Source organism: Pseudoliparis swirei, chromosome 10 (genome assembly GCF_029220125.1).
Source record: "Pseudoliparis swirei isolate HS2019 ecotype Mariana Trench chromosome 10, NWPU_hadal_v1, whole genome shotgun sequence".
NCBI lineage: Eukaryota > Metazoa > Chordata > Actinopteri > Perciformes > Liparidae > Pseudoliparis > Pseudoliparis swirei.
In genome coordinates, this window is record NC_079397.1 from 476333 (window position 1) to 499957 (window position 23625).

The 23625-nt window shown below is 46.3% G+C and overlaps 2 protein-coding genes across 2 annotated transcripts in view; both read left to right on the forward strand.

Moving 5' to 3' along the window:
* The window catches only part of cped1 (cadherin-like and PC-esterase domain containing 1), a 22966-nt gene extending 22325 nt beyond the window's left edge, over positions 1 to 641 (forward strand). Inside the window, exon 16 of the mRNA XM_056425257.1 lies at positions 83 to 641. Coding sequence (XP_056281232.1) covers positions 83 to 247 — 165 coding nt within the window. The 3' untranslated portion in view covers positions 248 to 641. The remainder of the gene's footprint in view (positions 1 to 82) is intronic.
* A 15624-nt stretch (positions 642 to 16265) lies between these two features.
* wnt16 (wingless-type MMTV integration site family, member 16) lies at positions 16266 to 22643 on the forward strand. The gene is made up of 4 exons (XM_056425259.1): positions 16266 to 16754; positions 18058 to 18287; positions 21890 to 22140; positions 22212 to 22643. The coding sequence occupies exons 1-4, from the start codon at positions 16669 to 16671 to the stop codon at positions 22641 to 22643; spliced, it is 999 nt and encodes a 332-aa protein (XP_056281234.1). The 5' UTR covers positions 16266 to 16668.
* The last annotated feature ends 982 nt before the right edge of the window (positions 22644 to 23625 follow it).

The window sequence follows — 23625 nt, forward strand, 5'->3', positions numbered from 1 at the left end:
AGGAAGAGGAGGAGGAGGAGGAGGAAGAGGAAGAAGAGGATAATCACTTTAAATAAACTCCTCGTGTGTGTGTGTGGGGCAGGTGGAGTTCTGGTCCTCCAGAGCCGGACCTGAACCCAGCAGCCAATCAGACGGGCCACACCCGGACAAGGAGGTGCGGCCTAAAGCTACGTCCTATCACGTGAGAGGACCAGTCAACCAGGTGTACTCTGAGATCCTGCTGAGCCGCCTGTGTCCCAGAGACTGAGACTGAGACTGAGACTGAGACAGAGAGAGAGAGAGAGAGAGAGAGAGAGAGAGAGAGAGAGAGAGAGAGAGAGAGAGAGAGAGAGAGAGAGAGAGAGAGAGAGAGAGAGAGAGAGAGAGAGAGAGAGAGAGAGAGAGAGAGAGAGAGAGAGAGAGAGAGAGAGAGAGAGATCAGAACCTTTAATATATTTACAATAAAAGTTTAACAATAAGTTTGTTTCCTTTTTCATCCACTGCAGAGCCAAGACGTTAAACTATAGACACACATATATATATGTATACATACACTACCGTTCAAAAGTTTGGGATCACTTAGAAATTTCCTTATTTTTCAAAGAAAAGCATTGTTTTTTTCAATGAAGATAACATTAAATCAATCATAAATACCCTCTCTACATTGTTAATGTGGTAAATGACTATTCTAGGTGGAAACGTCTGGTTTCTAATGAAATATCTCCAGAGGTGTATAGAGGCCCTTTTCATCATCACTCCAGTGTTCTAATGGTACATTGTGTTATTGCCTTAGAAGACTAATGGATGATTAGAAAACCCTTGAAAACCCTTGTGCAATTATGTTAGCACAGCTGAAAACTGTTTTGCTGATGAGAGAAGCTATAAAACTGGCCTTCCTTTGAGCTAGTTGATTATCTGGAGCATCACATTTGTGGGTTCGATAAGACTCTCAAAATGGCCAGAAAAAAAGAAGTTTCCTGTGAAACTCGCCAGTCTATTCTTGTTCTTAGAAATGAAGGCTATTCCATGCGAGAAATTGCAAAGAAACTGAAAATGTCCTCCAGCGGTGTGTACTACTCCTTCAGAGAACAGCACAACGGGCTCTAACCAGAGCAGAAAGAGAAGTGGGAGGCCCGGTGCACAACTCAGCAAGAAGACAAGTACATTAGAGTCTCTAGTTTGAGAAATAGGCGCCTCACAGGTCCTCAACTGGCAGCTTCTTTAAATGGTACCAAAACGCCAGTGTCAGCGTCGACAGTGAAGAGGCGACTCCGGGATGCTGGCCTTCTAGGCAGAGTGGCAAAGAAAAGCCATATCTGAGACTGGCCAATGAAAAGAAAAGATTGGTATGGGCAAAAGAACACAGGCATTGGACAGAGGAAGATTGGAAAAAGGTGTTCTGGACAGATGAATCCAAGTTTGAGGTGTTTGGATCACACAGAAGAACATTTGTGAGACGCAGAACAGGTGAAAAGATGCTGGAAGAGTGCCTGACACCATCTGTCAAGCATGGTGGAGGTCATGTGATGGTCTGGGGCTGCTTTGGTGCTGGGAAAGTGGGACATTTGTACCAGGTAAAAGGGATTTTAAATGAGGAAGGCTATCACTCCATTTGGCAACACCATGCCATACCCTGTGGGCAGCGCTTGATTGGAGCCAATGTCCTCCTCCAACAGGACAATGACCCAAAGCACACCTCCACATTGTGAAGAACTCTTGAGGGAAGAAGCAGGCAGCTTGCTGTCTGTAATGGAGTGGCCAGTCACCAGATCTCAACCATTGAGCTGTTGTGGGAGCAGCTTGACCGTATGGTCCTCAAGAAGTGCCCATCAAGCCAATCCAACTGGTGGAGGTGCTTCAGGAAGCGTGGGGTGACATTTCAACAGATTACCTCAACTAATTAACAGCTAGAATGACAAAGGTCTGCAATGCTGGAATGGCTGCAAAAGGAGCATTCTTTGACGAAAGCAAAGTTTGAAGAAAAAATGAATACTTCAAATACAAATCATTATTTCTAACCTTGTCAATGTCTTGACTATATTTTCTATACATTTTGCAACTCATTTGATAAATAGAAGTGTGAGTTTTCATGGAAAACACAAAATTGTCTGGGTGATCCCAAACTTTTGAACGGTAGTGTATATGTATATATACATATGTATATATACATATATATTAGGGCTGTCAATCGATTAAAAAAAATTATACATATGTATATATATATATGTGTGTATATATACACATATATATATGTATACATATGTATATATACATATATATACACTACCGTTCAAAAGTTTGGGGTCACTTAGAAATGTCTTTATTCTTCAAAGTAAAGCCCTGTTTTTTCAATAAAGATAACATTAATCAACAATACCCTCTATACATTGTTAATGTGGTAAATGACTTCTAGGTGAAACGTCTGGTTTCTAATGACATATCTCCAGAGGTGTATAGAGGCCCATTTCATCATCACTCCAGTGTTCTAATGGTACATTGTGTTATCGCCTTAGAAGACTAATGTCTGATTAGAAAACCCTTGTGACATTATGCTAGCACAGCTGAAAACAGTTATGCTGGTGATAGAAGCTATACAACTGGCCTTCCTTTGAGCTTGAAGTTTGAAGAACAAAATTAATACTTCAAATATTAATCATTATTTCTAACCTTGTCAATGTCTTGACTATATGTTCTATGAAATGTTCAATTCATTTATAAATAAAAGTGAGTTTTCATGGAAGACACAAAATGGTCTGGATGACCCCAAACTTTTGAACGGCAGTGTGTGTATGTATATATATATATATATATACACATGTATATACTAGGGCTGTCAGCGTTACCGTGTTAATCTATGCGATTAATTTGGCCGCAATTAACGCACTAAAATATTTTAACACAATGAACGCAACTGTGTTTACTTCCGGTGTCGTTGAAGTCGTTTCACTCCTCTGAGTGTCAAGCCGCGGCAGTCCGCCTCCTTCCTCCCGTCTGCTGCTCCATATTCACTGAGAAGCAGAGGGCGACGTGTCGGTGACGCGGGGCGGAAGGTAAAGGGGACTTTGTTGTTGCTCCGCCCCGATGCGCCGGCATGGAGCTCTGGGCGAGACGGAGAGAAGAGTGACCGACACTAGAGACAGAATGACATGCTGCTGGAGAGACGACCAACAACAGACGTTTAGTTTAATAAAGAACAAAGACGTCTCTAAGGAAAGAACCGTACATTACTTCTGCTGGAGAGACGACCAACAACAGACGTTTAGTTTAATAAAGAACAAAGACGTCTCTAAGGAAAGAACCGTACATTACTTCTGCTGGAGACGACCAACAACAGGCGTTTAGTTTAATAAAGAACAAAGACGTCTCTAAGGAAAGAACCGTACATTACTTCTGCTGGAGAGGCGACCAACAACAGGCGTTTAGTTTAATAAAGAACAAAGGCGTCTCTAAGGAAAGAACCGTACATTACTTCTGCTGGAGGCGACCAACAACAGACGTTTAGTTTAAGAAAGAACAAAGGCGTCTCAAGGAAAGAACCGTACATTACTTCTGCTGGAGGCGACCAACAACAGACGTTTAGTTTAATAAAGAACAAAGACGTCTCTAAGGAAAGAACCGTACATTACTTCTGCTGGAGGCGACCAACAACAGACGTTTAGTTTAATAAAGAACAAAGGCGTCTCTAAGGAAAGAACCGTACATTACTTCTGCTGGAGGCGACCAACAACAGATGTTTAGTTTAATAAAGAACAAAGGCGTCTCTAAGGAAAGAACCGTACATTACTTCTGCTGGAGGCGACCAACAACAGATGTTTAGTTTAATAAAGAACAAAGGCGTCTCTAAGGAAAGAACCGTACATTACTTCTGCTGGAGGCGACCAACAACAGACGTTTAGTTTAATAAAGAACAAAGGCGTCTCTAAGGAAAGAACCGTAAGTTACTTCTGCTGTAGAGGCGACCAACAACAGACGTTTAGTTTAATAAAGAACAAAGACGTCTCGAAGGAAAGAACCGTACATTACTTCTGCTGGAGGCGACCAACAACAGACGTTTAGTTTAATAAAGAACAAAGACGTCTCTAAGGAAAGAACGGTACATTACTGCTGCTGGAGGCGACCAACAACAGACGTTTAGTTTAATAAAGAACAAAGGCGTCTCTAAGGAAAGAACCGTACATTACTTCTGCTGGAGGCGACCAACAACAGGCGTTTAGTTTAATAAAGAACAAAGGCGTCTCTAAGGAAAGAACCGTACATTACTTCTGCTGGAGGCGACCAACAACAGACGTTTAGTTTAATAAAGAACAAAGGCGTCTCTAAGGAAAGAACCGTACATTACTTCTGCTGGAGAGGCGACCAACAACAGACGTTTAGTTTAATAAAGAACAAAGGCGTCTCTAAGGAAAGAACCGTACATTACTTCTGCTGGAGGGCGACCAACAACAGACGTTTAGTTTAATAAAGAACAAAGACGTCTCTAAGGAAAGAACCGTACATTACTTCTGCTGGAGAGGCGACCAACAACAGACGTTTAGTTTAATAAAGAACAAACACGTCTCTAAGGAAAGAACCGAACATTACTTCTGCTGGAGGCGACCAACAACAGACGTTTAGTTTAATAAAGAACAAAGGCGTCTTTAAGGAAAGAACCGTACATTACTTCTGCTGGAGGCGACCAACAACAGGCGTTTAGTTTAATAAAGAACAAAGGCGTCTCTAAGGAAAGAACCGTACATTACTTCTGCTGGAGGGCGACCAACAACAGACGTTTAGTTTAATAAAGAACAAAGGCGTCTCTAAGGAAAGAACCGTACATTACTTCTGCTGGAGGGCCGACCAACAACAGACGTTTAGTTTAATAAAGAACAAAGACGTCTCTAAGGAAAGAACCGTACATTACTTCTGCTGTAGAGACGACCAACAACAGATGTTTAGTTTAATAAAGAACAAAGACGTCTCTAAGGAAAGAACCGTACATTACTTCTGCTGGAGGCGACCAACAACAGGCGTTTAGTTTAATAAAGAACAAAGACGTCTCTAAGGAAAGAACCGTACATTACTTCTGCTGGAGACGACCAACAACAGACGTTTAGTTTAATAAAGAACAAAGGCGTCTCTAAGGAAAGAACCGTACATTACTTCTGCTGTAGAGGCGACCAACAACAGACGTTTAGTTTAATAAAGAACAAAGACATCTTAAGGAAAGAACCGTACATTACTTCTGCTGGAGAGCGACCAACAACAGACGTTTAGTTTAATAAAGAACAAAGACGTCTCTAAGGAAAGAACCGTACATTACTTCTGCTGGAGACGACCAACAACAGACGTTTAGTTTAATAAAGAACAAAGACGTCTCTAAGGAAAGAACCGTACATTACTTCTGCTGGAGGCGACCAACAACAGACGTTTAGTTTAATAAAGAACAAAAGGCGTCTTGAAGGAAAGAACCGTACATTACTTCTGCTGGAGGCGACCAACAACAGGCGTTTAGTTTAATAAAGAACAAAGGCGTCTCTAAGGAAAGAACCGTACATTACTTCTGCTGGAGGCGACCAACAACAGACGTTTAGTTTAATAAAGAACAAAGGCGTCTCTAAGGAAAGAACCGTACATTACTTCTGCTGGAGGCGACCAACAACAGACGTTTAGTTTAATAAAGAACAAAGGCGTCTCTAAGGAAAGAACCGTACATTACTTCTGCTGGAGGCGACCAACAACAGACGTTTAGTTTAATAAAGAACAAAGACGTCTCTAAGGAAAGAACCGTACATTACTTCTGCTGGAGGGCGACCAACAACAGACGTTTAGTTTAATAAAGAACAAAGACGTCTCTAAGGAAAGAACCGTACATTACTTCTGCTGGAGAGGCGACCAACAACAGACGTTTAGTTTAATAAAGAACAAAAGGCGTCTCTAAGGAAAGAACCGTACATTACTTCTGCTGGAGGGCGACCAACAACAGACGTTTAGTTTAATAAAGAACAAAGACGTCTTGAAGGAAAGAACCGTACATTACTTCTGCTGGAGGCGACCAACAACAGGCGTTTAGTTTAATAAAGAACAAAGGCGTCTCTAAGGAAAGAACCGTACATTACTTCTGCTGGAGGGCGACCAACAACAGGCGTTTAGTTTAATAAAGAACAAAGGCGTCTCTAAGGAAAGAACCGTACATTACTTCTGCTGGAGAGCCGACCAACAACAGGCGTTTAGTTTAATAAAGAACAAAGGCGTCTCTAAGGAAAGAACCGTACATTACTTCTGCTGGAGACGACCAACAACAGGCGTTTAGTTTAATAAAGAACAAAGACGTCTCTAAGGAAAGAACCGTACATTACTTCTGCTGGAGGCGACCAACAACAGACGTTTAGTTTAATAAAGAACAAAGACGCCTCTAAGGACAGAACCGTACATTACTTCTGATGTAGAGGCGACCAACAACAGACGTTTAGTTTAATAAAGAACAAAGACGTCTCTAAGGAAAGAACCGAACATTACTTCTGCTGGAGGCGACCAACAACAGGCGTTTAGTTTAATAAAGAACAAAGGCGTCTCTAAGGAAAGAACCGTACATTACTTCTGCTGGAGGCGACCAACAACAGACGTTTAGTTTAATAAAGAACAAAGACGTCTCTAAGGAAAGAACCGTACATTACTTCTGCTGGAGGCGACCAACAACAGGCGTTTAGTTTAATAAAGAACAAAGGCGTCTCTAAGGAAAGAACCGTACATTACTTCTGCTGGAGGCGACCAACAACAGGCGTTTAGTTTAATAAAGAACAAAGACGTCTCTAAGGAAAGAACCGTACATTACTTCTGCTGGAGGCGACCAACAACAGACGTTTAGTTTAATAAAGAACAAAGGCGTCTCTAAGGAAAGAACCGTACATTACTTCTGCTGGGAGGCGACCAACAACAGGCGTTTAGTTTAATAAAGAACAAAGGCGTCTCTAAGGAAAGAACCGTACATTACTTCTGCTGGAGGCGACCAACAACAGGCGTTTAGTTTAATAAAGAACAAAAGGCGTCTCTAAGGAAAGAACCGTACATTACTTCTGCTGGAGAGGCGACCAACAACAGGCGTTTAGTTTAATAAAGAACAAAGGCGTCTCTAAGGAAAGAACCGTACATTACTTCTGCTGGAGGCGACCAACAACAGGCGTTTAGTTTAATAAAGAACAAAGACGTCTCTAAGGAAAGAACCGTACATTACTTCTGCTGGAGGCGACCAACAACAGACGTTTAGTTTAATAAAGAACAAAGGCGTCTCTAAGGAAAGAACCGTACATTACTTCTGCTGGAGGCGACCAACAACAGACGTTTAGTTTAATAAAGAACAAAGGCGTCTCTAAGGAAAGAACCGTACATTACTTCTGCTGGAGGCGACCAACAACAGGCGTTTAGTTTAATAAAGAACAAAGGCGTCTCTAAGGAAAGAACCGTACATTACTTCTGCTGGAGGCGACCAACAACAGGCGTTTTGTTTAATAAAGAACAAAGACGTCTCTAAGGAAAGAACCGTACATTACTTCTGCTGTAGAGACGACCAACAACAGACGTTTAGTTTAATAAAGAACAAAGACGTCTCTAAGGAAAGAACCGTACATTACTTCTGCTGGAGAGGCGACCAACAACAGACGTTTAGTTTAATAAAGAACAAAGACGTCTCTAAGGAAAGAACCGTACATTACTTCTGCTGGAGGCGACCAACAACAGACGTTTAGTTTAATAAAGAACAAAGGCGTCTCTAAGGAAAGAACCGTACATTACTTCTGCTGGAGGGCGACCAACAACAGGCGTTTAGTTTAATAAAGAACAAAGACGTCTCTAAGGAAAGAACCGTACATTACTTCTGCTGGAGGCGACCAACAACAGACGTTTAGTTTAATAAAGAACAAAGACGTCTCTAAGGAAAGAACCGTACATTACTTCTGCTGAGGGCGACCAACAACAGACGTTTAGTTTAATAAAGAACAAAGGCGTCTCTAAGGAAAGAACCGTACATTACTTCTGCTGGAGGCGACCAACAACAGACGTGTAGTTTAATAAAGAACAAAGGCGTCTCTAAGGAAAGGACCATACATTACTTCTGCTGAGAGGCGACCAACAACAGACGTTTAGTTTAATAAAGAACAAAGGCGTCTCTAAGGAAAGAACCGTACATTACTTCTGCTGGAGGCGACCAACAACAGACGTTTAGTTTAATAAAGAACAAAGGCGTCTCTAAGGAAAGAACCGTACATTACTTCTGCTGGAGGCGACCAACAACAGACGTTTAGTTTAATAAAGAACAAAGGCGTCTCTAAGGAATGAACCGTACATTACTTCTGCTGGAGAGTCGACCAACAACAGTCGTTTAGTTTAATAAAGAACAAAGGCGTCTCTAAGGAAAGAACCGTACATTACTTCTGCTGGAGGCGACCAACAACAGGCGTTTAGTTTAATAAAGAACAAAGGCGTCTCTAAGGAAAGAACCGTACATTACTTCTGCTGGAGGCGACCAACAACAGACGTTTAGTTTAATAAAGAACAAAGGCGTCTCTAAGGAAAGAACCGTACATTACTTCTGCTGGAGGCGACCAACAACAGGCGTTTAGTTTAATAAAGAACAAAGGCGTCTCTAAGGAAAGAACCGTACATTACTTCTGCTGGAGGCGACCAACAACAGACGTTTAGTTTAATAAAGAACAAAGGCGTCTCTAAGGAAAGAACCGTACATTACTTCTGCTGGAGGCGACCAACAACAGACGTTTGGTTTAATAAAGAACAAAGACGTCTCTAAGGAAAGAACCGTACATTACTTCTGCTGTAGAGGCGACCAACAACAGGCGTTTAGTTTAATAAAGAACAAAGGCGTCTCTAAGGAAAGAACCGTACATTACTTCTGCTGGAGGCGACCAACAACAGGCGTTTAGTTTAATAAAGAACAAAGGCGTCTCTAAGGAAAGAACCGTACATTACTTCTGCTGGAGGCGACCAACAACAGACGTTTAGTTTAATAAAGAACAAAGGCGTCTCTAAGGAAAGAACCGTACATTACTTCTGCTGGAGGCGACCAACAACAGGCGTTTAGTTTAATAAAGAACAAAGGCGTCTCTAAGGAAAGAACCGTACATTACTTCTGCTGGAGGCGACCAACAACAGACGTTTAGTTTAATAAAGAACAAAGGCGTCTCTAAGGAAAGAACCGTACATTACTTCTGCTGGAGGCGACCAACAACAGACGTTTAGTTTAATAAAGAACAAAGACGTCTCTAAGGAAAGAACCGTACATTACTTCTGCTGGAGGCGACCAACAACAGACGTTTAGTTTAATAAAGAACAAAGGCGTCTCTAAGGAAAGAACCGTACATTACTTCTGCTGGAGGCGACCAACAACAGGCGTTTAGTTTAATAAAGAACAAAGGCGTCTCTAAGGAAAGAACCGTACATTACTTCTGCTGGAGGCGACCAACAACAGGCGTTTAGTTTAATAAAGAACAAAGGCGTCTCTAAGGAAAGAACCGTACATTACTTCTGCTGGAGGCGACCAACAACAGGCGTTTAGTTTAATAAAGAACAAAGACGTCTCTAAGGAAAGAACCGTACATTACTTCTGCTGGAGGCGACCAACAACAGGCGTTTAGTTTAATAAAGAACAAAAGGCGTCTCTAAGGAAAGAACCGTACATTACTTCTGCTGGAGACGACCAACAACAGGCGTTTAGTTTAATAAAGAACAAAGGCGTCTCTAAGGAAAGAACCGTACATTACTTCTGCTGGAGGCGACCAACAACAGGCGTTTAGTTTAATAAAGAACAAAGGCGTCTCTAAGGAAAGAACCGTACATTACTTCTGCTGGAGGCGACCAACAACAGACGTTTAGTTTAATAAAGAACAAAGGCGTCTCTAAGGAAAGAACCGTACATTACTTCTGCTGGAGAGGCGACCAACAACAGGCGTTTAGTTTAATAAAGAACAAAGGCGTCTCTAAGGAAAGAACCGTACATTACTTCTGCTGGAGGCGACCAACAACAGGCGTTTAGTTTAATAAAGAACAAAAGGCGTCTCTAAGGAAAGAACCGTACATTACTTCTGCTGGAGGCGACCAACAACAGGCGTTTAGTTTAATAAAGAACAAAGGCGTCTCTAAGGAAAGAACCGTACATTACTTCTGCTGGAGAGACCAACAACAGACGTTTAGTTTAATAAAGAACAAAGGCGTCTCTAAGGAAAGAACCGTACATTACTTCTGCTGGAGGCGACCAACAACAGGCGTTTAGTTTAATAAAGAACAAAGGCGTCTCTAAGGAAAGAACCGTACATTACTTCTGCTGGAGGCGACCAACAACAGACGTTTAGTTTAATAAAGAACAAAGGCGTCTCTAAGGAAAGAACCGTACATTACTTCTGCTGGAGGCGACCAACAACAGGCGTTTAGTTTAATAAAGAACAAAGGCGTCTCTAAGGAAAGAACCGTACATTACTTCTGCTGGAGGCGACCAACAACAGGCGTTTAGTTTAATAAAGAACAAAGGCGTCTTGAAGGAAAGAACCGTACATTACTTCTGCTGGAGAGACGACCAACAACAGGCGTTTAGTTTAATAAAGAACAAAGGCGTCTCTAAGGCAAGAACCGTACATTACTTCTGCTGGAGGGTCGACCAACAACAGGCGTTTAGTTTAATAAAGAACAAAGGCGTCTCAAAGGAAAGAACCGTACATTACTTCTGCTGGAGAGACGACCAACAACAGCCGTTTAGTTTAATAAAGACCAAATTCGTCTCTAAGGAAAGAACCGTACATTACTTCTGCTGGAGAGACGACCAACAACAGACGTTTAGTCTAATAAAGAACAAAGGCGTCTCTAAGGAAAGAACCGTACATTACTTCTGCCGGAGAGACGACCAACAACAGGCGTTTGGTTTAATAAAGAACAAAGACGTCTCTTGAAGGAAAGAAGCGTACATAGCTTGTGCTGGAGAGGCGACAAACGACAGACGTTTAGTATAATAAAGAACAAAGGCGTCTCTAAGGAGAGAAGCGTACATTACTTCTGCTGGAGAGGCGACCAACAACAGGCGTTTAGTTTAATAAAGAACAAAGGCGTCTCTAAGGAAAGAACCGTACATTACTTCTGCTGGAGGCGACCAACAACAGGCGTTTAGTTTAATAAAGAACAAAGCGTCTCTAAGGAAAGAACCGTACATTACTTCTGCTGGAGGCGACCAACAACAGGCGTTTGGTTTAATAAAGAACAAAGCGTCTCTAAGGAAAGAACCGTACATTACTTCTGCTGGAGGCGACCAACAACAGGCGTTTAGTTTAATAAAGAACAAAGCGTCTCTAAGGAAAAGAACCGTACATTACTTCTGCTGGAGGCGACCAACAACAGGCGTTTAGTTTAATAAAGAACAAAGCGTCTAAGGAAAGAACCGTACATTACTTCTGCTGGAGGCGACCAACAACAGGCGTTTAGTTTAATAAAGAACAAAGCGTCTCTAAGGAAAGAACCGTACATTACTTCTGCTGGAGGCGACCAACAACAGACGTTTAGTTTAATAAAGAACAAAGCGTCTCTAAGGAAAGAACCGTACATTACTTCTGCTGGAGGCGACCAACAACAGGCGTTTAGTTTAATAAAGAACAAAGCGTCTCTAAGGAAAGAACCGTACATTACTTCTGCTGGAGGCGACCAACAACAGGCGTTTAGTTTAATAAAGAACAAAAGGCGTCTAAGGAAAGAACCGTACATTACTTCTGCTGGAGGCGACCAACAACAGGCGTTTAGTTTAATAAAGAACAAAGGCGTCTCTAAGGAAAGAACCGTACATTACTTCTGCTGGAGGCGACCAACAACAGGCGTTTAGTTTAATAAAGAACAAAAGGCGTCTCTAAGGAAAGAACCGTACATTACTTCTGCTGGAGGCGACCAACAACAGACGTTTAGTTTAATAAAGAACAAAGCGTCTCTAAGGAAAGAACCGTACATTACTTCTGCTGGAGGCGACCAACAACAGACGTTTGGTTTAATAAAGAACAAAGCGTCTCTAAGGAAAGAACCGTACATTACTTCTGCTGGAGGCGACCAACAACAGGCGTTTAGTTTAATAAAGAACAAAGCGTCTCTAAGGAAAGAACCGTACATTACTTCTGCTGGAGGGCGACCAACAACAGGCGTTTAGTTTAATAAAGAACAAAGCGTCTCTAAGGAAAGAACCGTACATTACTTCTGCTGGAGGCGACCAACAACAGGCGTTTAGTTTAATAAAGAACAAAGCGTCTCAAGGAAAGAACCGTACATTACTTCTGCTGGAGGCGACCAACAACAGACGTTTAGTTTAATAAAGAACAAAGGCGTCTCTAAGGAAAGAACCGTACATTACTTCTGCTGGAGGCGACCAACAACAGGCGTTTAGTTTAATAAAGAACAAAGGCGTCTCTAAGGAAAGAACCGTACATTACTTCTGCTGGAGGCGACCAACAACAGGCGTTTAGTTTAATAAAGAACAAAGGCGTCTCTAAGGAAAGAACCGTACATTACTTCTGCTGGAGGCGACCAACAACAGGCGTTTAGTTTAATAAAGAACAAAGGCGTCTCTAAGGAAAGAACCGTACATTACTTCTGCTGGAGAGACGACCAACAACAGGCGTTTAGTTTAATAAAGAACAAAGGCGTCTCTAGGAAAGAACCGTACATTACTTCTGCTGGAGAGGCGACCAACAACAGGCGTTTAGTTTAATAAAGAACAAAGGCGTCTCTAAGGAAAGCACCGGACATTACTTCTGCTGGAGAGGCGACCAACAACAGACGTTTAGTTTAATAAAGAACAAAGACGTCTCTAAGGAAAGAACCGTACATTACTTCTGCTGGAGAGACGACCAACAACAGGCGGTTAGTTTAATAAAGAACAAAGGCGTCTCTAAGGAAAGAACCGTACATTACTTCTGCTGGAGAGGCGACCAACAACAGGCGTTTAGTTTAATAAAGAACAAAGGCGTCTCTAAGGAAAGAACCGTACATTACTTCTGCTGGAGGCGACCAACAACAGGCGTTTAGTTTAATAAAGAACAAAGGCGTCTCTAAGGAAAGAACCGTACATTACTTCTGCTGGAGAGACGACCAACAACAGGCGTTTAGTTTAATAAAGAACAAAGGCGTCTCTAAGGAAAGAACCGTACATTACTTCTGCTGGAGAGGCGACCAACAACAGGCGTTTAGTTTAATAAAGAACAAAGGCGTCTCTAAGGAAAGAACCGTACATTACTTCTGCTGGAGAGACGACCAACAACAGACGTTTAGTTTAATAAAGAACAAAGGCGTCTCTAAGGAAAGAACCGTACATTACTTCTGCTGGAGGCGACCAACAACAGGCGTTTAGTTTAATAAAGAACAAAGGCGTCTAAGGAAAGAACCGTACATTACTTCTGCTGGAGAGACGACCAACAACAGGCGTTTAGTTTAATAAAGAACAAAGGCGTCTCTAAGGAAAGAACCGTACATTACTTCTGCTGGAGAGCGACCAACAACAGGCGTTTAGTTTAATAAAGAACAAAGGCGTCTCTAAGGAAAGAACCGTACATTACTTCTGCTGGAGAGGCGACCAACAACAGACGTTTAGTTTAATAAAGAACAAAGGCGTCTCTAAGGAAAGAACCGTACATTACTTCTGCTGTAGAGGCGACCAACAACAGGCGTTTAGTTTAATAAAGAACAAAGGCGTCTCTAAGGAAAGAACCGTACATTACTTCTGCTGGAGAGGCGACCAACAACAGGCGTTTAGTTTAATAAAGAACAAAGGCGTCTCTAAGGCAAGAACCGTACATTACTTCGGCTGGAGAGATGACCAACAACAGTCGTGTAGTTTAATAAAGAACAAAGACGTCTCTAAGGAAAGAACCGTACATTACATCTGGCGGAGAGACGACCAACAACAGGCGTTTGGTTTAATAAAGAACAAAGGCGTCTCTAAGGACAGAACCGTACATTACTTCTGCTGGAGAGACGACCAACAACAGACGTTTAGTTTAATAAAGAACAAAGCCGTCTCTAAGGAAAGAACCGTACATTACTTCTGCTGGAGGCGACCAACAACAGACGTTTAGTTTAATAAAGAACAAAGGCGTCTCTAAGGAAAGAACCGTACATTACTTCTGCTGGAGAGCGACCAACAACAGGCGTTTAGTTTAATAAAGAAAAAAGAAGTCTTTAAGGAAAGAACCGTACATTACTTCTGCTGTAGAGGCGACCAACAACAGACGTTTAGTTTAATAAAGACCAAAGACGTCTCTGGAAAGAACCGTACATTACTTCTGCTGTAGAGGCGACCAACAACAGACGTTTAGTTTAATAAAGAACAAAGGCGTCTCTATGGAAAGAACCGTACATTACTTCTGCTGTAGAGGCGACCAACAACAGACGTTTAGTTTAATAAAGAACAAAGGCGTCTAAGGAAAGAACCGTACATTACTTCTGCTGGAGAGGCGACCAACAACAGACGTTTAGTTTAATAAAGAACAAAGGCGTCTCTAAGGAAAGAACCGTACATTACTTCTGCTGGAGAGACGACCAACAACAGACGTTTAGTTTTATAAAGAACAAAGACGTCTTGAAGGAAAGAACCGTACATTACTTCTGCTGTAATCTGGCGCTTAGAGAACATGACAGGGGGGCGGGGCCTCACCCTGATAGAATGGTGGGGGAAACACTGGGATGTGTCACATGCAAAAGACTTTAAAAGGTGAATTTACATTGTTTTGTAAAATGGAGTAAATGCCCCCAGCCTCCAGAGGGTTAACATGACATATGTGTCAGTTCCCAAGTTCACTGGTTCTGCTGTTCTCTGTTAAAGATGACAGGACCAATGGGGTCTCTAATGCACCTTGTTAACTAATCTGATGTTTCACTGAAGAAACTATTTATCATCCACGATATTAAATACCTCGCTGGCCCTTTATAGATAGGAGCCTCTTTGAAAACACAGCTCTGTGGGAAGTTTAGTCTTTAAAAAAGAATACAATTAAACAAGTGTCTAAAATACACGCCGTCTGAAGGGATTACTCGTTCATTTAGAAGATTTAGTCTTTAGAAGAAAAAAAACCTTTTAATCGTGATTAATGAATTTCAAAATGTGCGATTAATTAGTTAAATTTTTTTAATCGATTGACAGCCCAAATATTTACACATACATACATATATATACACATATATATACTAGGGCTGTCAGCATTAATGCGTTAATCTATGCGATTAATTTGGCCGCGATTAACGCACTAAAATATTTTAACGCAATTAACGCAATTAACTTCCGGTGTCGTTGAAGTTTTTACACTCAAACCGAGTGTCAAACCGCGGCAGTACGGTTTAACACTGTTTCCGTTTTTAAAACAATTATTTCTCCGCGAAAATAAGGATCATAAATCAGTTTAACTCCTGGATGAATCAGTCGGGTTTCCTCCTGCTCCTCCTTCCTCCGTCTCCCCCTCTGATCCACAGAGGAACGGAGGGGCGACGTGTCGGGGGACGCGGCGCGGAAAGAACTCGTCACACGAAACCTTCACCGTGATTGGTCAATCCGTTTGTCTGTCAACATTTTGGGGAAAAAACAACCAATGAACACTCAGTAAATCACAAAGGACCTCCCACCTCACAGGTGAGGCTCATTAGCAGCCTGTCAGTCAGAGAGCAGAGAACACTGCAACAGGAAATGTGCCTCATATATAGAGCTGAGATTGTTCTGGAATGTTTGATGTAGAACACGTGGGAATGTGTCACATGAAAACGCCTTTAAAAGGTGAATTTACATGTTTTTGTAGAATGGAGACATGAGCCCAGCCTCCAGAGGGTGAACAGGACATATGTGAATGTCAGTCAGTCACCAAGGCCACTGGTTCTGCTGTTCATGTTAAAGATGACAGGACCAATGGGGTCTCAATATACTTTTTGTTTTTTACTAATCTGATGTTTCACTGAAGAAACAATTTATCATCCACGATATTAAATACCTCGCTGGCACTTTATAGGTAGGAGCCTCTTTGAAAACACAGCTCTGTGTGAAGTTTGGTCTTTAAAAAGAAAAAATAACTTTTAATCGTGATTCATGAATTTCAAAATGTGCGATTAATTAGTTACTTTTTTTTAATCGATTGACAGCCCTAATATATACACATATATATACATATATACACATATACACATATATATACATATATATGTGTATATATATATGTGTGTCCATATAAAGCCTACACATATATATATACATATACATGTATACAAGAATATAATAATAATAATAATAATAACAACAACAACAGTTGAGCTCATCAGATGTGGTTCCGTGGTTCTGGTTCCGGTCTCGTGAGACCCAGAACACTCTCCGGTCCTCCTCCTCCAATTAGCGGCTGTGACGTCATCGGGAGAGGAATGCCGCGGGTCCCGGAGGACCGTCCCGGACTCCACGGACAGACCGGGACTAAGAGGACCTGCTCCTGGACCGGGTCTGGTACGAGTCCGGGACGAAGAGAACCTGCTCCTGGACCGTGTGTGGTACGAGTCCGGGACTAAGAGGACCTGCTCCTGGACCGTGTGTGGTACGAGTCCGGGACTAAGAGGACCTGCTCCTGGACCGTGTGTGGTACGAGTCCGGGACTAAGAGGACCTGCTCCTGGACCGGGTCTGGTACGAGTCCGGGACCAGGTAGATGAAGACGTCATGGACCCGCGGAGCTGTGGACCCATGTGGACCCTGACCCTGCTGCTGGTCTCCGCGTGCCCGCTGTGCTGCGGAGCCTCCTGGATGTGAGTAGACCGGGACCCCCGGGACCCGGTCTGTCAGACTATTGGGTCTGAACGGTTCTCATGGACATCAAACACCAGGACCATGCGCGAGCACGCGAGCGGCCTGCGCATGCACGGAGGTGCTGAGCGCGTCCGCTTGACTTTAATTCAAATTGATGTATTTAATAATGTATTTAGTAATACATTAAATAAAGTATTTAATAATGTATTAAATAATACATTTAATAAAGTATTTAATAATGTATTAAATAATACATTTAATATAGTATTTAATAATGTATTAAATAATACATTTAATAAAGTATTTAATAATGTATTAAATAATATATTTAATAAAGTATTTAATAATGTATTAATTAATGCATTTAATAAAGTATGTAATGTATTAATTAATACATTTAATAAAGTATTTAATAATGGATTAAATAATACATTTAATAAAGTATTTAATAATGTCTTAAATAATACATTTAATAAATTATTTAATAATGTATTAATTAATACATTTAATAAAGTATTTAATAATGTATTTAGTCATATATTTATAATGTATTTAATAACACATGTAATAATGTATTTAATAATGTATTAATTAATACATTTAATAAAGTATTTAATAATGTATTTAGTCATATATTTATAATGTATTTAATAACACATGAAATAATGTATTTAGTAATGTATTTAATAACATTTTAAAAATATATTTAATAATGCATTTAATAATATATTAAATAAAATATTAAATAATGTATTTAGTAATGTTTTAATAACATATTTTTAAAAATATGTAATAATGCATTTAATATTATATTAAATAATGTATTTAATAATGTATTTATTAATATATTAAATAATGTATTTATTAATATATTAAATAATGTATTTAATAATATATTTAATTATGACGTGACACACTGAAGACAGTCGATGTCCCTCCAGCTGCGTCACCGGCTCGAACTCGTTTAAGACAATAAATACATTAATTGTGAAGAGACAACCTAAAACTATACATCACACACTCCTGTACATCTTCCCGGGACACGACGCGTACCTGTCTCATCTTTACGGAACAATGTCCTCAGGCAGGTGACGCTACAATGGTGCTAAGATGCAAGCACGCGATTAGCATCCGCTAGCTAGACGGCGCTAGCCTTAATGTCTTCTCTTTAACTACGACACACGTCATAACTATCAGAACACAAAGCGAGCCAACGTAACCTCAACTGTGTTTACTTATATAGATATTTAGATTTAAATATTGATATATATATATCCTTCTTCTTCTTCTGTCTTTCTGCAGGCAGCTGGGCTTGAGCCCTGCTGGACCCCCTGAAGACCAGGACCAGGACCAGGACCAGGCCTGTGCCGGCCTCCCTCTCAGCCCCCCCCAGAGCCTCCTGCTGCGGGAGCGGCCGTCCCTGCTGCCCGCCGTGCGGCTGGGCGCTCGGCTCGCCATGAAGGAATGTCGGAGCCAGTTCAGGCACGAGCGCTGGAACTGCTCCAGCATGCTGGGCCCCGAGGCCTCGAGCGGTGAGTTACCCAGCATGCAACGCTGCAGCAGGCCACTGATGTCTCACCTCACTCTGACGTCACCTTGACCCCTCTGACGTCACCCTGACCCCTCTGATGTCACCTTGACCCCTCTGACGTCACCCTGACCCCTCTGACGTCACCTTGACCCCTCTGACGTCACCTTGACCCCTCTGATGTCACCTTGACCCCTCTGATGTCACCCTGACCCCTCTGACGTCACCCTGACCCCTCTGATGTCACCCTGACTCCTCTGACGTCACCCTGACCCCTCTGATGTCACCCTGACCCCTCTGATGTCACCCTGACCCCTCTGACGTCACCTTGACCCCTCTGACGTCACCCTGACCCCTCTGACGTCACCCTGACCCCTTTGACGTCACCTTGACCCCTCTGACGTCACCCTGACCCCTCTGATGTCACCCTGACCCCTTTGACGTCACCTTGACCCCTCTGACGTCACCCTGACCCCTCTGACGTCACCCTGACCCCTCTGATGTCACCCTGACTCCTCTGATGTCACCCTGACCCCTCTGATGTCACCCTGACTCCTCTGATGTCACCCTGACCCCTCTGACCCCTCTGATGTCACCCTGACTCCTCTGATGTCACCCTGACTCCTCTGATGTCACCCTGACCCCTCTGATGTCACCCTGACTCCTCTGATGTCACCCTGACTCATCTGATGTCACCCTGACCCCTCTGACCCCTCTGATGTCACCCTGACTCCTCTGATGTCACCCTGACTCATCTGATGTCACCCTGACCCCTCTGACCCCTCTGACATCACCCTGACTCCTCTGACGTCACCCTGACCCCTCTGACGTCACCTTGACCCCTCTGACGTCACCCTGACCCCTCTGACGTGACCCTGACCCCTCTGACGTGACCCTGACCCCTCTGACGTCACCCTGACCCCTCTGACGTCACCTTGACCCCACTGACGTCACCCTGACCCCTCTGACGTCACCTTGACCCCACTGACGTCACCCTGACCCCTCTGACGTCACCTTGACCCCACTGACGTCACCCTGACCCTCTGGCGTCACCTTGACCCTCTGACGTCACCCTGACCCCTCTGATGTCACCCTGACCCCTCTGATGTCACCCTGACCCCTCTGATGTCACCCTGACTCCTCTGATGTCACCCTGACCCCTCTGACGTCACCCTGACCCCTCTGATGTCACCCTGACTCCTCTGATGTCACCCTGACCCCTCTGACCCCTCTGATGTCACCCTGACTCCTCTGACGTCACCTTGACCCCTCTGACGTCACCTTGACCCCTCTGACGTCACCCTGACCCCTCTGACGTCACCCTGACTCCTCTGACGTCACCTTGACTCCTCTGACGTCACCTTGACCCCTCTGATGTCACCCTGACCCCTCTGACGTCACCTTGACCCCTCTGACGTCACCCTGACCCCTCTGACGTCACCCTGACCCCTTTGACGTCACCTTGACCCCTCTGACGTCACCCTGACCCCTCTGATGTCACCCTGACCCCTTTGACGTCACCTTGACCCCTCTGACGTCACCCTGACCCCTCTGACGTCACCCTGACCCCTCTGATGTCACCCTGACTCCTCTGATGTCACCCTGACCCCTCTGATGTCACCCTGACTCCTCTGATGTCACCCTGACCCCTCTGACCCCTCTGATGTCACCCTGACTCCTCTGATGTCACCCTGACTCCTCTGATGTCACCCTGACCCCTCTGATGTCACCCTGACTCCTCTGATGTCACCCTGACTCATCTGATGTCACCCTGACCCCTCTGACCCCTCTGATGTCACCCTGACTCCTCTGATGTCACCCTGACTCATCTGATGTCACCCTGACCCCTCTGACCCCTCTGACATCACCCTGACTCCTCTGACGTCACCCTGACCCCTCTGACGTCACCTTGACCCCTCTGACGTCACCCTGACCCCTCTGACGTGACCCTGACCCCTCTGACGTCACCCTGACCCCTCTGACATCACCTTGACCCCTCTGACGTCACCCTGACCCCTCTGACGTCACCTTGACCCCTCTGACGTCACCTTGACCCCTCTGACGTCACCCTGACCCCTCTGATGTCACCCTGACCCCTTTGACGTCACCTTGACCCCTCTGACGTCACCCTGACCCCTCTGATGTCACCCTGACTCCTCTGATGTCACCCTGACCCCTCTGATGTCACCCTGACTCCTCTGATGTCACCCTGACCCCTCTGACCCCTCTGATGTCACCCTGACTCCTCTGATGTCACCCTGACTCCTCTGATGTCACCCTGACTCCTCTGATGTCACCCTGACTCCTCTGATGTCACCCTGACTCATCTGATGTCACCCTGACCCCTCTGACCCCTCTGATGTCACCCTGACTCCTCTGATGTCACCCTGACTCATCTGATGTCACCCTGACCCCTCTGACCCCTCTGACGTCACCCTGACTCCTCTGACGTCACCCTGACCCCTCTGATGTCACCTTGACCCCTCTGACGTGACCCTGACCCCTCTGACGTCACCCTGACCCCTCTGACGTCACCTTGACCCCTCTGACGTCACCCTGACCCCTCTGACGTCACATTGACCCCTCTGACGTCACCTTGACCCCTCTGACGTCACCTTGACCCCTCTGATGTCACCCTGACCCCTCTGACGTCACCCTGACCCCTCTGACGTCACCCTGACCCCTCTGACGTCACCCTGACCCCTCTGATGTCACCCTGACCCCTCTGACGTCACCCTGACCCCTCTGACGTCACCTTGACTCCTCTGACGTCACCTTGACCCCTCTGATGTCACCTTGACCCCTCTGACATCACCCTGACCCCTCTGATGTCACCCTGACCCCTTTGACGTCACCTTGACCCCTCTGACGTCACCCTGACCCCTCTGACGTCACCTTGACCCCTCTGACGTCACCCTGACCCCTCTGATGTCACCCTGACTCCTCTGATGTCACCCTGACCCCTCTGATGTCACCCTGACCCCTCTGACCCCTCTGATGTCACCCTGACTCCTCTGATGTCACCCTGACCCCTCTGATGTCACCCTGACTCCTCTGATGTCACCCTGACCCCTCTGACGTCACCTTGACCCCTCTGACGTCACCCTGACCCCTCTGATGTCACCCTGACCCCTCTGATGTCACCCTGACTCCTCTGATGTCACCCTGACCCCACTGACGTCACCCTGACCCCTCTGATGTCACCCTGACTCCTCTGATGTCACCCTGACTCCTCTGATGTCACCCTGACCCCTCTGATGTCACCCTGACTCATCTGATGTCACCCTGACCCCTCTGACCCCTCTGATGTCACCCTGACTCCTCTGATGTCACCCTGACCCCTCTGATGTCACCCTGACTCCTCTGATGTCACCCTGACTCCTCTGATGTCACCCTGACCCCTCTGACGTCACCTTGACCCCTCTGACGTCACCCTGACTCCTCTGATGTCACCCTGACCCCTCTGACCCCTCTGATGTCACCCTGACTCCTCTGATGTCACCCTGACCCCTCTGATGTCACATTGACCCCTCTGATGTCACCCTGACCCCTCTGATGTCACCCTGACCCCTCTGATGTCACCTTGACTCCTCCCCCGTTCTGCAGGAACCAAAGAGACGGCGTTCATCCACGCCATGATGGCGGCGGGGCTGGTCCACGCCGTCACGCGCTCCTGCAGCCATGGCAACGCCACGCGGTGCGGCTGCGGCGCCGGGCCGCGAGGCGCCTGGCGCTGGGGGGGCTGCTCGGACCCCCTCCGGTACGGGATCCGGTTCAGCCGCCAGTTCATCGACGACGGCGCCGCCAACGGGTCGAGGAGCGCCATGAACCGGCACAACAGCGAGACCGGGCGCCAGGTAGGGGACCCGGGCTCCGCGGGGTCGGGGGTCGGGCCGCCGGTCCTCATCCTGTAACTCCTCCTCCTCAGGCCGTCGTCCGGACGATGGCGGCGCGCTGCCGCTGCCACGGCGTCTCCGGCTCCTGCGCCGTGAAGACGTGCTGGAAGACGCTGGCGGCGCCGGAGCTCGTGGGCGCGCACCTGAAGGAGCGCTACGAGCGCAGCACGCGGCTGTGGGACCGGTCCGGGAGGAAGACGAGGAGGAAGGACCGGCTCGTCTTCCTCAACAAGTCTCCGAACTACTGCCTGGCGGACGCGCGGCGCGGCGTGGCCGGCACCAGGGGGCGCCGCTGCAGCCGCACGTCCGGCGGCGCCGACGGCTGCGTGCTGCTGTGCTGCGGCCGCGGCTACGACACGCAGCTGGTGCGGCGGCAGCGCCGCTGCCACTGCAAGTTCAGCTGGTGCTGCCACGTCCGCTGCCGGCGCTGCGAGAGCATGGACGACCTGCACACCTGCAAGTAGGACACACGGGCCTGGACTCACGGGCCTGGACTCACGGGCCTGGACACACGGGCCTGGACTCACGGGCCTGGACTCACGGGCCTGGACACACGGGCCTGGACTCACGGGCCTGGACACACGGGCCTGGACTCACGGGCCTGGACACACGGGCCTGGACTCACGGGCCTGGACACACGGGCCTGGACTCACGGGCCTGGACACACGGGCCTGGACTCACGGGCCTGGACACACGGGCCTGGACACACGGGCCTGGACTCACGGGCCTGGACACACGGGCCTGGACACACGGGCCTGGACTCACGGGCCTGGACACACGGGCCTGGACTTACGGGCCTGGACTCACGGGCCTGGACTCACGGGCCTGGACTCACGGGCCTGGACTCACGGGCCTGGACTCACGGGCCTGGACACATGGGCCTGGACTCACGGGCCTGGACACACGGGCCTGGACACACGGGCCTAGACTCACGGGCCTGGACTCACGGGCCTGGACTCACGGGCCTGGACACACGGGCCTGGACTCACGGGCCTGGACACACGGGCCTGGACACACGGGCCTGGACTCACGGGCCTGGACACACGGGCCTGGACACACGGGCCTGGACTCACGGGCCTGGACACACGGGCCTGGACTCACGGGCCTGGACTCACGGGCCTGGACACACGGGCCTGGACTCAAGGACCTGGACACACGGGCCTGGACTCATGGGCCTAGACTCAAGGACCTGGACACACGGGCCTGGACACACGGGCCTGGACTCACGGGCCTGGACTCACGGGCCTGGACTCACGGGCCTGGACTCACGGGCCTGGACACACAGGCCTGGACACACGGGCCTGGACTCAAGGGCCTGGACTCACGGGCCTGGACACACGGGCCTGGACACACGGGCCTGGACTCAAGGGCCTGGACACACGGGCCTGGACTCACGGGCCTGGACTCACGGGCCTGGACTCACGGGCCTGGACTCACGGGCCTGGA